General features: G+C 54.4%; 3 protein-coding genes across 5 annotated transcripts; all 3 read left to right on the plus strand.

Annotated features, from left to right (window-relative positions):
* rbm24b (RNA binding motif protein 24b) lies at positions 1-4975 on the plus strand. The gene is made up of 4 exons (XM_053887113.1): positions 1-579; positions 657-780; positions 1337-1391; positions 2680-4975. Exons 1-4 carry the CDS (start codon positions 412-414, stop codon positions 3041-3043), a joined length of 711 nt encoding a protein of 236 aa, XP_053743088.1. The 5' UTR covers positions 1-411; the 3' UTR covers positions 3044-4975.
* Positions 4976-5218: 243 nt separating this feature from the next.
* On the plus strand, positions 5219-7471 carry grinab (glutamate receptor, ionotropic, N-methyl D-aspartate-associated protein 1b (glutamate binding)). Its single transcript, XM_053887112.1, has 5 exons — positions 5219-5865; positions 5979-6179; positions 6287-6415; positions 6482-6625; positions 7124-7471. The coding sequence occupies exons 1-5, from the start codon at positions 5500-5502 to the stop codon at positions 7274-7276; spliced, it is 993 nt and encodes a 330-aa protein (XP_053743087.1). The 5' UTR covers positions 5219-5499; the 3' UTR covers positions 7277-7471.
* A 734-nt stretch (positions 7472-8205) lies between these two features.
* On the plus strand, positions 8206-12259 carry smpd5 (sphingomyelin phosphodiesterase 5). Of its 3 annotated transcripts, XM_053844081.1 has the most exons (8): positions 8211-8576; positions 9044-10146; positions 10210-10285; positions 10347-10487; positions 10547-10636; positions 10710-10773; positions 10831-10990; positions 11066-12259. In XM_053844081.1, the coding sequence occupies exons 2-8, from the start codon at positions 9094-9096 to the stop codon at positions 11153-11155; spliced, it is 1674 nt and encodes a 557-aa protein (XP_053700056.1). In that variant the 5' UTR covers positions 8211-8576; positions 9044-9093; the 3' UTR covers positions 11156-12259. The 3 variants fall into 3 exon arrangements, with proteins under 3 accessions (XP_053700054.1, XP_053700056.1, XP_053700055.1); XM_053844079.1 differs by having other exon boundaries at positions 8206-8576; positions 9044-10285; XM_053844080.1 differs by lacking the exon at positions 8211-8576 and adding an exon at positions 8635-8791 and having other exon boundaries at positions 9044-10285.
* Position 12260: the final 1 nt, after the last annotated feature.

The raw sequence follows: 12260 nt of genomic DNA on the forward strand, positions 1-12260 counted from the left end.
ATCCAATGAACAGACATGTTTCCCGAGAGGAGCAGAGCCGTTTGACTCAACTGCCAGGGCTGATCAGGTGGCGCCTCTCGAGGTGAGAGTTGTGGTGGTGGAGGCTTCTGTCAGAAATCCTGTTGCTAAGGCCCCGCGCGTGACCAAGAGGTCGGTCCTGGACCTCCTGATTCGACCGAGACTTGGGGGCTCCGGCAGCTGGGAGGCGGGCTGTGAGTGTGTGTGTGTGTGTGTGTTGGGCTGGAGTTGAGTTTCTGTGTCACACAATGACAACTGGAACCCACTCAACAGGTGTCACCCTCCTCCCCCTCCTGCTCCCCCTCCTCCTCCTCCCGCGGGGCCAGGCAGCAGCCCCACTCTCTGTCCGGACCGCGGCTCAGCTGGACGCGCTTCCTCAGCAGCAGCAGAACCATGCACTCGGCCCAGAAAGACACCACCTTCACCAAGATCTTCGTGGGGGGTCTGCCCTACCACACCACCGACTCCAGCCTCAGGAAGTACTTTGAAGTTTTCGGGGACATCGAGGAGGCGGTGGTCATCACTGACCGACAGACCGGCAAGTCCCGCGGCTACGGCTTCGTAAGTACGGTGTGACGCGGCGGGTGGAGCGCGAGCCCGGCTCCTCTCACCCTCCTGTGTGTGTGTGCGTGCCACAGGTGACCATGGCTGACCGGGCCTCCGCCGACCGAGCCTGCAAAGACCCCAACCCCATCATAGACGGGCGGAAGGCCAACGTCAACCTGGCCTATCTGGGGGCCAAACCCCGGGTCATCCAGCCAGGTACGGCAGCGGAGTGGCGTGACGTCACCGCAGTACGGCACTTTACAAGGCAGGGCACGCACAGCTAGCTTTGGGGTCAACTTTTTCAGAAGTCCTGCGTGTGTGTTGAAGCGGCTTTTTCAAAGTCTAAAATTCAGTTTGCCAACGTTTTTCATCTTGATCCAACATGCTGGGTGAGTCAGTGCTTCAATCTGGCACGGGACTGCAGAAGAGTAGGACGTGAAGTTGAAGTCAAATATTCCACAACATTTTTATGAGTCGCCCGCCGTGGTGCGTAACACATGTTTAGCATTAGGATCGTCTGAAATGCTATCGATCCACTCGAGTTACGCGTGCCGTGGCACAGGTGCTCCACTCTAAAGGTCACCTGAAGGTCGTATTTCAAGTAAATTCATTTTTGTCACGTTGCCTTTGTGTGGGAAACTGCTAGCAGTGCTAGCAAGGCGCTCCCTTCGTGTAACGCACCTTAACACGGGCTCCACCCACTTCAGAAGTTAGCTCTTCTCCAAAATTGTTGAGTGTCGCTTCTCACGCTGCTCTTCTGGGCTGTTTCCAGGCTTTGCCTTCGGCGTCCCTCAGATCCACCCGGCGTTCATCCAGCGGCCGTACGGGTGAGTTGGCGGCCATGTTTTCCACCATCCTTGTGAGTGAGCGACCAGTGAAGCAAGTGCTTCGGGAGCTGTGGGATTTGACCCCGTGTCTGTCTCTCTCTGATCCGACAGGCTCGTGAAGGGTTAAAATAGCAGAGGAAGGGAACTGGTGGTTTGAGGAATAGCTGAGTCAGCATTGGGCTAAAGTCTTACCTGTTTACACGCGAACGGTGACCAGCTGCATGGGAGTCCTCTGTTCTGGTGTATTAGTCCCTAGCTGTGTGCGTGTGTGCGCGTGCGTGGATTGTTTTGGGGGTGACGTGGTGTTTCAGTTTAACTGTGTGCTCATCTCTACTTGCAGTGGGGGCCGGTGGCTCTTCACTTCTGAGTCAATCTTCCGTAGGGTTTTGTCTTCCAAGGGGCCTTCAGCAAAACAACCCGGCTGCATGTTTGCGACCGACCCGCGTCGCGCTCTCAAGCCAACCTGCGCTTTCCTCCAGTTCCGACCGGAGGAGAGTCCGGGCCGCTCCTCTCGGGCAGCAGCTGTTGGCTGCGCTGATCTCCCCAGCCTCTCAGGTTCACATGGAAAATGGGAGTCACTCTTAATAATGTATGGCGCAGACAACAGGTGGGGCAGCTGCGTGTGGTAACCAAGTCCCCGAGTGGCGCGGCTGACCGTCGCATGTGTCGCTGAAGGAGATCAACTGGCCCTTTGGTGGTGACAAGGAGAGCCGAAATAGCCGCCGGCGCAGCCTCCGCTGTCACTCAAGATGTTTGTGCTATAGCGGTGTCCCACCTGCTGCCCTCTATTTTTACCCCGGGTGGCACTCGCCCAGACGCCCTGGCCGACCTGACATTCACCAGTCCTTGTGTTTGACTGTATGTGTGTGGCTGAAGACGGGAGGCGGCGGCAGGTAACGTGGCGGCGGGCTCCCGGGCCCAGCGGCCCGTGTTTGTGCTGAAGGACCTAACACGTGTTAGCATGCCTGCCGTGTTGGTGTGACAGAAGGTGGACGCCACTGGGTCCACTTGCGGTGTTGTGCGAGCCGCTGGCATGGTGGCGCCGGGGACCCGGCTCTGGCGCAGCACCGTCCACACTTGATGCCGCTCTGCGTTTCAGATTGTGGGGCTTCGAAAAACAAACCAAAACACGCTTGTGTTTTCTTGTGGTTGTGCTGCTTCCTTAACTTTTCATTCCTAGGTTGATAATGAATGGATTTGCTGTGTTCTGAGGAGTTTGTGGCGCCTGCTTTTGAGGCTTGGATACCCTCACGCGTGTCTTGACGTCTGACCCGTCTGTCCCCACCAGGATCCCGGCCCACTACGTCTACCCTCAGGCCTTCGTCCAGCCCAGCGTGGTGATCCCTCACGTGCAACCCTCCGCCGCCACGGCCACAGCCGCTGCCGCGGCTGCCAGCTCGCCTTATCTGGACTATGCCGGGGCGGCGTACGCTCAGTACTCTGCGGCGGCCACGGCTGCCGCCGCCGCCGCCGCCTACGAGCAGTACCCGTACGCCGCGTCTCCAGCACCCACCGGCTACATGGCCGCCGCAGGGTACGGGTACGCGGTCCAGCAGCCGCTGGCCGCGGCAGCCACCCCCGGTGCCGCCGCCGCCGCCGCGGCCTTCAGCCAGTACCAGCCACAGCAGCTGCAGACGGACCGCATGCAGTAGAGCGGTGAGACGGGTCGCCTGAAGCGGAGCCGCGGTGTTGCTGTATGGCGAGAAGGAATCATGACCTGTTTAATATTTATATCTTCTGGCACATTAGTTCCCTTTGTCTCAAGTCCTCCTCTGACCAAAACACACCAGCAGGTCAGGGGAGACCCGACGTTGACATCCTGGCGTGGCTCGCCGGCGCCCGGCTCGTGAATGAACATGCAGTCGAGAGACCTGAGCCTGGTGGAACCTATGCAGACGACAGCGAGGAATCCTCACTCCTTTCATCAGAGTGACGGAGCTTAGCACCCCCGAAGTCGCAGCCGGGGAGGGACGATGGTTGAATGTGAATTTTTCATGTTGACTTTTCTAACGTATCTTTTTAACTTATGCTATTTATATATTTATGATGATGATAAAAGTTGTATTTTGGGTTTCGATTTCGCCGCTGCATGGTGTGTTGCTCTCTGTCCACCGGGTCGAGCGGAGAGTGGAACGTTGAGGAGCAGGTGACCCACATGAAAGACCTCACCTCACTGTTTCTTCATGGATGTTTTTTTTTTTAAGACTTTTTTTTCTCGGTTGAATATGATGACATTCTGCTAGCATCATTTTGAAAACACTTTTTTCAGCTTTTACTCTGTTCACATCTCTTCTGTCCTTGGTGTTTTAGTTAGATATATATATATATATATCTTTCACACACTGTTTACTACCCATAAATATACGTAAACAATCGAGCCAGTTCATTGAAGGCTGCTCTAGCCTTTAGATTCCTCCCTTTTCTTTCCGAGCCATTCAAAAGTTCAGTCATCAGTCGTCCTAGCGTCACCGCGCCACCTGGAACTACATCTTTTTGGCTCCTTTCTTCTTTCCCCAAGAAGGACAGGTTCAACCTGATTGGTCGGAACCGCCACCAGCGGGGCGGCGCTTTCCTGAAAACGTCTCAGGCAGCTGCCAAAGCCGGTCGTGCATGTGGGCTTGTTGTTTTAAACTGAATGTATCAGCACTCTGTATCAATTTGCATGATTTTCAGTCAATAGGTCACATGACCCCTGGGATCAGAGAGCACCAACGACATGAGATACGGCACCTATTTTAAAAAAAATTTGAAAAAATGATTCAGCGGGCTCTCCAAACCTTGTGCCTCCCAGCACCGCCTGACAAGAGCACTGAGGTCAGGCCGGGGTCACTGCTCCCTGCGCGGCCTGTTTTGTGGGCTTAATCCACTTGACATGAAAAGGAAGCAGCGTGGACCTTTTGATTCAAGAAGGCAGGCGATGGCTCCAACGTTGCCCCATTTCCAGACTTCTCAAACACATTTACAAACTCACGGAGCAAATTCACAAATAGCGAAACACATTTCCAACAATTTTTTGTCCTGAGTTGGCAAGTGTCTTTCCAGGTTTGTAAACGTGTTTCAGGGTTTGTTTTCCGAGTTTCTAAATGTGTTTCCACTTTACAAGAATCGAAGCGATTCCGGACGGGATTCGGAGGTGGTCGTTGGAATGTGCCAATTGTACCAATTGCGGGAGGGACTAAATGTAGAAAGATGTTAAAACAAACTCACAGACTCCGAAAACACGGGGGAAAAAATAGGTAATTTGTCTTGAAACGTCATAAATGTTTCCCGATGTGTAGGTTTGTGAGTGTGTTGTGCACGCCTCACCGTCGCGGTATAACGCCGTCATTTGAATTAGACCGTGATGCCACTGTCACTGCCCTATTTGCTTCATCCCATTTTGCTTCCAGGGCTCATGCTTATGACGTCATTTCCTGTCCTGTGGTGTCGCTGCTTGACACATAAATTAGAATAAAATGAGCAACGTCATTAGGCCACGCCTCACTACACGCTGGTATTTCATCAAGCGAAGCAGAATTTGAATGACTAAAGTACTACGCCGACGTATGAACTGTATTTATTATTATTATTACTTATTTTATATATATATATATCACTACATTTGACTAGTATTCAACAATTCGGATATTGTAACAAGATTTCAGATGAAGTAATTGGATCTTTCTGTGCAATTTGCATGCAGTTTTCTAGCTTGCCTACGAGGTCTCAGTTGATATGAGTATATACTCAGGAAATGACGTCTTGAAATACCAATGTGCGCATGCGGACAGTAAATGACGTCATAAGCCTGCGTCCTGGAAGCAAAACGGGGTGAAGAAGCAAATAGGGCAGTGACACTCCCGGCGTAAATATAGCGCACGTCGATGCAACTCGCATGTTCCGGCACTTGGAAAAGCGTTCAGCGTCGTGTTGTTGGATTAGCTTCGAATGTGTCGTAAAATAAAATGGGCAAATAGTTCCCAGCGCGTGTCACGTGACCGGCCGACGTCAGGCCGCGGGGGCGGGGCGTGTGTCTGACGTACGCTGCGAGGATCGCTGGGTTTTGATCGCGACTTCGAGCTTGTGTTTGGAATCGTGCTTCTCTCGCCGCGCTGCTTCGTCGCCAGAGATGAGCAGCGAGAAGCCGCAGTACACGCCGGTGGAGGCGGGCGCTTCTCCTCCGCTGCTGCCCGGGCAGCCAGTGTTTCCCGGGGCTGCCGCGCCAGGCCCCTGCGTGTATGGCGGACCTCCGATCGGGCCTCCCATCGGGCTCCCGTACCCACCGCCAGTGGCCTTCGGCGGGCCCGTGGAGCCTCCTGGTGGGTTCGGATATGGCGGCGCTCCGAACCCCGCGGCGGATCACCTCAAATTCATGCACAGTGCGGACAACGTTCACCACAGTGAGGAAGACCCGCCAGCCTTCCACGACAACCAGGACTTTATTGAAGGCTTTGGCCTGGACAACAAGAGCATCAGGAGAGCCTTCATCCGGAAGGTAAGAGCGACCCTGCTGCACCAGGAGGCCAGTCAGACATGGAGTCATGGTGGTCTGATCAAACCGACACACACACACACACACACCTGCCTCACTGTGACTCCTCCCCTCAGGTGTTCCTGGTGCTGACCGCTCAGCTCACAGTGACCCTGGCCTTCGTGGCCGTGTTCACCTTTGTCGACGAAGTCAAGCAGTTTGTGCGGGTCAACAGCTGGACGTACTTCGTGTCCTACGGTGTCTTCTTGGCGTCGGTGCTGGCCATCAGCTGCTGTGGCAGTTTTCGCCGTACGCACCCCTGGAACCTGATCGCCTTGGTGAGTGGTCTCCTCTGATCGCGCCCTGAAGTTCATGGAGTCAAAGCCCCGGGCCGGGTGACGGTGTGGGCGGATATTTCGATCCTAACTTTCCTCTCCGTCCTCAGTCCGTCCTCACGCTCAGCCTGTCCTACATGGTGGGGATGATTTCCAGCTACCACGACACGGACACCGTGATCATGGCGGTGGGCATCACGGCCGTCGTCTGCTTCACTGTGGTCATCTTCTCGCTGCAGGTGCGGGACCTCATCCTCCTCTCGCTCCCGACTCGGTTTCACTTCCTGTCGCCTTTCACTCCACAGACAAAGTATGACTTCACTTCCTGTTACGGCGTGCTCTTCGTGTGCTTGATCGTCCTCATCGTCTTCGGCCTCCTCTGCATCTTCATCCGGGACAGGATTCTGCACATCGTGTACGCCGGCCTGGGAGCGCTGCTCTTCACCTGTGTAAGTCTGCGCGCTTTGCAGTCCATGCAACCGATCGCAGTGGTGGTAGGAATAGATTTGGAATGTCATTGGTGACAAGGCAATTGCTTGGACAGGGCTGCAGAGCATCATGGGAAGTCAGTGTTACTGAGCCTGCTGTCGGGGGTGACGGCACCTCGCGTGCTACGATCTTATTAAGGAGGCTGAACAGGATGCTTAAGTGGAGAGAGGTCGGAGAAACTGTCGTTAGTTCTGGTGGTGTATGGCCTTCTCGTGTCACCTAGTCCAGGCCACTCCCCGAAGGACCTATCGCCGCGCGCGAGGGGAACCCTGTTTGAGCGAAAAGCAGCGACTTGTTCATGTCACCCTGATGATGCCCAGCGGAGCGGGTCAGTAGCGCGGGAGCCGCCAAAGGTCGGTCCTCGCTCTGGCCCCGGAGTCCGCCGCTCTCTGCAGCCCGCACTCGATTTGCCTGCTCATGTACGAGGCCGTGTTTGATGGGAGATGTCTCTGCTCCAGTTCCTGGCGGTGGACACGCAGCTGCTGCTGGGCAACAAAGAGATGGCTCTGAGTCCCGAGGAGTACGTCTTCGCCGCCCTCAACCTCTACACGGACATCATCAACATCTTCCTCTACATCCTGGCCATCGTTGGCCGAGCCCGCGGCGGCTGACGGGCTCCGCCGCGTGAGAAAACGACACCTGCTTTGTCTTGTAGTTGCACTGAAAACCCTCCCTTGTCTGTGTTTGATTTATTATGATTTTTAATATATGCACACATGTAGTGAAAATCGGACTGTGTGGTTCTACTAACCGATGGATTGTCGATGCTGTATTTTCCTTTCGCTGGATTAAAGTTTTACGCGGTGTTCTCTTTTCTTCCGCTGGTTTCTTCACCGGACTCCTCTTGTGACGGTATGTGTCCACCAGGGGGCAGCAGAGCGCTGCGCCTCCAGCAGGAGCGACTGTTGAGTCGCGAAACGAGCGGTACGAGTTGAAGACCGACGGCTGAAGTGGCGTGTATGACCTGCGCGTCATGACAGAGCAGATCAGGAATGCGGGTGAAGTTTGTAGCCGCGACGTAATTATGAAGGAAGGGCGCTGCGCGCGCGCGCGCCTTCAGATAAGAGATAAGGCGATAAGAGCGCAGATCCGAACCGACCTGTTCTGCCGAACCGGTGGAACGCTGAAGTGGACCGCAAACAGAATCAAGGTCAGCGAGGTCAGGCAGCCACGAATAAGACATAATAACATAATAAGGAGTAAACAACAATAATAATAGAAGCAGCTAATAAATAAACCAAAACCATCGGTCTCAGTTCGGGTGAGACGCGTCATAGTCAAGGAAAAGCGCAACCTGTTTCAGAGAAATTAAACGGGCGTCGAAAAAGAAGGCTTTATCCTGGGAAGATTTGTCAAATATCTTCAATGTAAACGGCTTTATAGAATCCAAGTATTGTTGACTTACAATGGATTTTTCCAAATACATTTAGATTTCTGGACGTGGAATCAGAATCAGATTTATTGCCATGGTCAGTGGGGAGCCCACTAACTAGGAAAGTGTTTTGGAATAAAGTGCAGTTAAAACGTAAATAAAAATAAAGTAAAAATAACTAAATAAAATAACAACAAGGCTGTTCACGAATTCAGTCAATTCAACAAGGAGTGGAATTCGCGCGATGTCAATAATCCGAACACATTTTCCCGAGTTAATATGAAACCAGTCATTGTTTTTGCGCTGAATGGAAAAACTCCGACGTCTCTGCGACGGCGCGAGCAGGATGTTGACAGGTGAGGTCACGTGACGCCCGGACTCCGCTCCGCGATGACGTCACCAGGGTTCGGTTTAAGAAGGCGAGTCGCAGAAGACAGCGGGTCAGTCTCCGCGGGGCGGCTGGTGTCGAGTCGGAGGCGTTGGTCCGTCGTCATGGAGACGAGCTTGCGCCGCAGGTGGCGGGACAGGAGCTAAGTAAGGTGAGGCTGTTGCTACTGGCGGCTAGCTGACACTAGCTCCGCCACCTCGGTTACCTGCGCCACACCCACCCGAGCAGGAAGTCCGCGCCGAAAGTGTGTCGCTAACCCCTTGCTGCCGTCAGTTTGACGTCTGAAGTTCGTCGCTCCCTCTCTCGGTGCTGCGGTGCGGGTGAAGTGCGGGCTTTTTCTCCGACATCCCGGAGACTTCAGACCATGTGGGTCAAAGGTCACGCTCTGAAAACGCTCGCGCCGTCATTCTGCTCGACTCTCGGGGCGCGGACTGAGGTTAGGGTTAGGGTTAGGGTTAGGCTTAACCTAACCCTAACCCTAACCCTGTTTTTCCTTGCACTTGTCCGGTTTCCTCATGTGTATCCAGTCAGGTAAACTGGTCCCAGCAGAGACACAGTTGCCTTCACCGAGTTCTTGTTTTGCCGGTTTTGCCTGACAGCCCGCCGTGTCTGTTTCAGTGTGGGCCGGCGCTGAAGTCGTCCGTCCCGGCGTCGGCGTGAACGCAGCCATGGCTCTGACGCCGTCTCCGTTTCCCAACCGCGCCGCTGCCGGCCTCCACGCGGCGGGATGGGCCTTGGTCTGGCCGTGCTTCTGGTCCCTCGACCGCGTCATCGCCGTGTGCAAGTCGACCACTCTGGAGCGGCGGCAGCGCCGGGAGCAAGAGTGCTACCTCCGCCCCCTCAAGGTCTTCTTTGGCGTCCTCCTCTTTTTTCTTCTGTTTCTACTTTCGTTGCCGTTTGGCTTTCTCGGCTTCCTGCTGTGGGCGCCGCTTCAAGTCTGCCGCAGGCCCTTCCGGTACCTCGTGGAGGAGTCGCTTCCCGACCGCGAGACTCACCGCGGCTTTGAGTCGGAAGGGAAGGCCTCCTTTTGCTTTGCCACGGCGAACCTGTGTCTCCTGCCGGACGGCCTCGCTCGTTTCAACAACCTGGGAGACAGCCAGTCCCGGGCGGCGCGAATCGGCCGGCTCATCTTCCAGGGTGTGGGGAGACCCAACCTCCGGGTGTTCGTCCAGTCGCCCGGCAGCTGCGGCGCTCTGAGTCCGTCCGACAGCATCCTCCCTGAAGCTAGTTCCACCTCATACGGCGCCACCCGCAGCCAACCTGCAGCGAGGCGCCATCCAGAACCAGGCTCGGCGGCCCTTGTCGAGTCCAACAGCCATGTCGTGTGTGTTCCGTGTGACGACTCCGACGATTCCTCCCGCTCCAACCAGGAGAAGAGAGGGGGCGCTCCTCGGGCTCCGCCGTCTCAGGGGCTGGCCGACGTTCCCTGGGAGGTCTCCACCATGTTTCCCGCTAATCTGGACGTCCTCTGTCTGGAGGAGGTGTTTGACACACGGGCGGCCAAGAAGCTGACGGACCGACTGAAGCCTGTTTTTGGACACATACTCTATGACGTAGGGGTGTATGCCTGTCAGCCGCCGTGCAGCTGCTCCACCTTCAAGTTCTTCAACAGCGGCATGCTTCTGGCCAGTCGCTTCCCGGTCCTGGAGGCCCAGTATCACTTCTTCCCCAACAGCCGAGGGGAAGACGCGCTGGCTGCTAAAGGCCTCCTGTCCGCCAAGGTACCGTGGCACGGACGCCGCCGACGCCTGACGACGAGGCTAAAGTGTGTGTCGCTCCCTCAGCTGCTCATCGGGAGGAATCGCAAGGGGAAGGACGTCGTCGGCTACTTTAACTGCACGCATCTTCACGCGCCAGAGGGCAAGTGGCACTCGAGCTCCGACGTCGTGTCCCGGTCTGACTGGGGATGCGTGCGCCGCAGGTGAAGGAGAGATCCGCTGTTTGCAGCTGAACATGGTCACCAAGTGGATCGGGGATTTCCAGGCAGCAAACAAACTGCCGGACGAGGATGTGGTTTTCGACGTGCTTTGTGGGGACTTCAACTTCGACAACTGCTCGCCAGGTGGCTCTAGTCTTTAAAGCGACTGGGTGACAGACTGATGTTTGCGTCTGTGTGTTTAGATGACCACCTGGAACAGAACCACGCCCTGTTTGAGGAGTACAGGGACCCGTGCAGGGCAGGACCGGGGAGGGAGAAACCGTGGGTGATCGGTGTGTGTGGCCGTGCCGCAGACCACGGGGTGAGACCGTGGCACCGCTGGCAAGGTTGTGCTCTGTCTTTCAGGCACGCTTCTGCGGCAGCCCACTCTGTACGACGATGACGTCAACACGGCTGAAAACCTGCAGAGGTAACCAGAGTGTTCTGAGCATGGGACGCATCGACGGAACGCTGTGTCTGTGGACAGGACCCTGGTGCAAGAGGAGCTGAGGAAGCGCTACATCTCGCCTCCGGTGCCGGCGGAGGGCCGGCCTTTGCTTTACCCCGAGGACGGTCAGCCCTGGGTCGGGAGACGGCTGGACTACATCCTGTTCCGTGAGAACTCCATTTCCGATCGTTGCAGAACGGTACGTGGCTCCGCCTTCGTCTCCACGCCGGGAAAACGCCGGCCCCGTGACATCAAATGCTCTCTGTCTCCGCAGGAGGTCGAAGAAGTGTCTTTCATCACTCAGCTGGCCGCCCTGACCGACCACATTCCTGTGGGCCTCAGAATAAAGGTGTCCATGGCTTGAGATGACAAAGGCACCTGTTTATAACTCAGGAAAGTGTCACGTTTACACCGGCGTTTGAGCTAGTGGCCCGCGAATCTCAGGCTCACCTTGTTTTTGACTCGGTTTAACTCCTCCATTTTACTCGTGTGTGGAATCTTTTTTAAAGGATGTTTTACAGAGAGTTTATGACTCCAGTCTGCTCGATTTTGATCGAGTGATTTCTCATCCTTTTATCATTAAAAATATCAACGGAGAGTCTGCTTCTGTTTTGTCATGTGATTCTGTATGTTTTCGACAGCTGTCACTGCCCTATTTGCTTCTTCATCCCGTTTTGCTTCCAGGGCTCCGGCTTGTGACGTCATTTCCTGTCCGCATGTGCACATGGATGTGCAGCTGCTTGACTCATAAATTAGAATAAAATAGCAGCAAGCAAGTCATTAGGCCACGCCTCACTACACATTTGAATGACTTAAGTACTACGCCGACGTATTAACTGTATTTTAACCTTATTTTATATATATATATCACTACATTTCAGAATCAAATTTATTGCCATGGTCAGTGGGGAGCCCACTGACTAGGAAAGTGTTTTGGAATAAAGTGCAACAAACAACAAATAAAATAAATAGAATAAAATAACAACAAGGCTGTTCAGGAATTCAACAGTCTGAGGGCCGAGGGGAAGAAGCTGTTCCTGTGACGGGAGGTTGTGGTCTGGATGGACCGTAGCCTCCTGCCAGAGGGAAGAGGAACAAACAGTCCATGTCCAGGGTGAGAAGGGGCGAAGGCTCTGATCCCACCTGCACGTCTCTGGCTCCTGGAGACATACAGGTCCTGAAGAGGTGGCAGGCTGCAACCCATCACCTTCTCAGCAGAACGTACGCTGCGCTGCAGTCTGCTCTTGTATTATTATTATTATATTATTATTATTCAACAATTTGGATATTTTAACAAGATTTCAGATGAAGTAATTGGATCTTTCTGTGCAATTTGCATGCAGTTTTCTATCTTGCCTACGAGGTCTCAGTTAATATGAGTATATACTCAGTAAATTACGTCTTGAAATACCAATGTGCGCATGTGGACAGGAAATGGCGTCATAAAACTGAGCCCTGGAAGCAAAACG

Source organism: Synchiropus splendidus, chromosome 15 (assembly GCF_027744825.2).
Source record: "Synchiropus splendidus isolate RoL2022-P1 chromosome 15, RoL_Sspl_1.0, whole genome shotgun sequence".
Classification (NCBI taxonomy): Eukaryota; Metazoa; Chordata; class Actinopteri; order Syngnathiformes; family Callionymidae; genus Synchiropus; species Synchiropus splendidus.

What these genes read in the sequence shown, in the direction of transcription:
- grinab (XM_053887112.1), top strand. Translation starts at nt 5,500, where the DNA reads ATGAGCAGCGAGAAGCCGCAGTACACGCCGGTGGAGGCGGGCGCTTCT. An exon ending in GGAGAGCCTTCATCCGGAAG is followed by an intron (nt 5,866 to 5,978) that starts GTAAGAGCGACC and finishes TCCTCCCCTCAG; the next exon opens with GTGTTCCTGGTGCTGACCGC. An exon ending in GAGCGCTGCTCTTCACCTGT is followed by an intron (nt 6,626 to 7,123) that starts GTAAGTCTGCGC and finishes TCTCTGCTCCAG; the next exon opens with TTCCTGGCGGTGGACACGCA.
- rbm24b (XM_053887113.1), top strand. Translation starts at nt 412, where the DNA reads ATGCACTCGGCCCAGAAAGACACCACCTTCACCAAGATCTTCGTGGGG. An exon ending in AGTCCCGCGGCTACGGCTTC is followed by an intron (nt 580 to 656) that starts GTAAGTACGGTG and finishes TGCGTGCCACAG; the next exon opens with GTGACCATGGCTGACCGGGC. An exon ending in ACCCCGGGTCATCCAGCCAG is followed by an intron (nt 781 to 1,336) that starts GTACGGCAGCGG and finishes GGCTGTTTCCAG; the next exon opens with GCTTTGCCTTCGGCGTCCCT.
- smpd5 (XM_053844079.1), top strand. Translation starts at nt 9,094, where the DNA reads ATGGCTCTGACGCCGTCTCCGTTTCCCAACCGCGCCGCTGCCGGCCTC. An exon ending in CTTCGACAACTGCTCGCCAG is followed by an intron (nt 10,488 to 10,546) that starts GTGGCTCTAGTC and finishes CTGTGTGTTTAG; the next exon opens with ATGACCACCTGGAACAGAAC. An exon ending in TTTCCGATCGTTGCAGAACG is followed by an intron (nt 10,991 to 11,065) that starts GTACGTGGCTCC and finishes CTGTCTCCGCAG; the next exon opens with GAGGTCGAAGAAGTGTCTTT.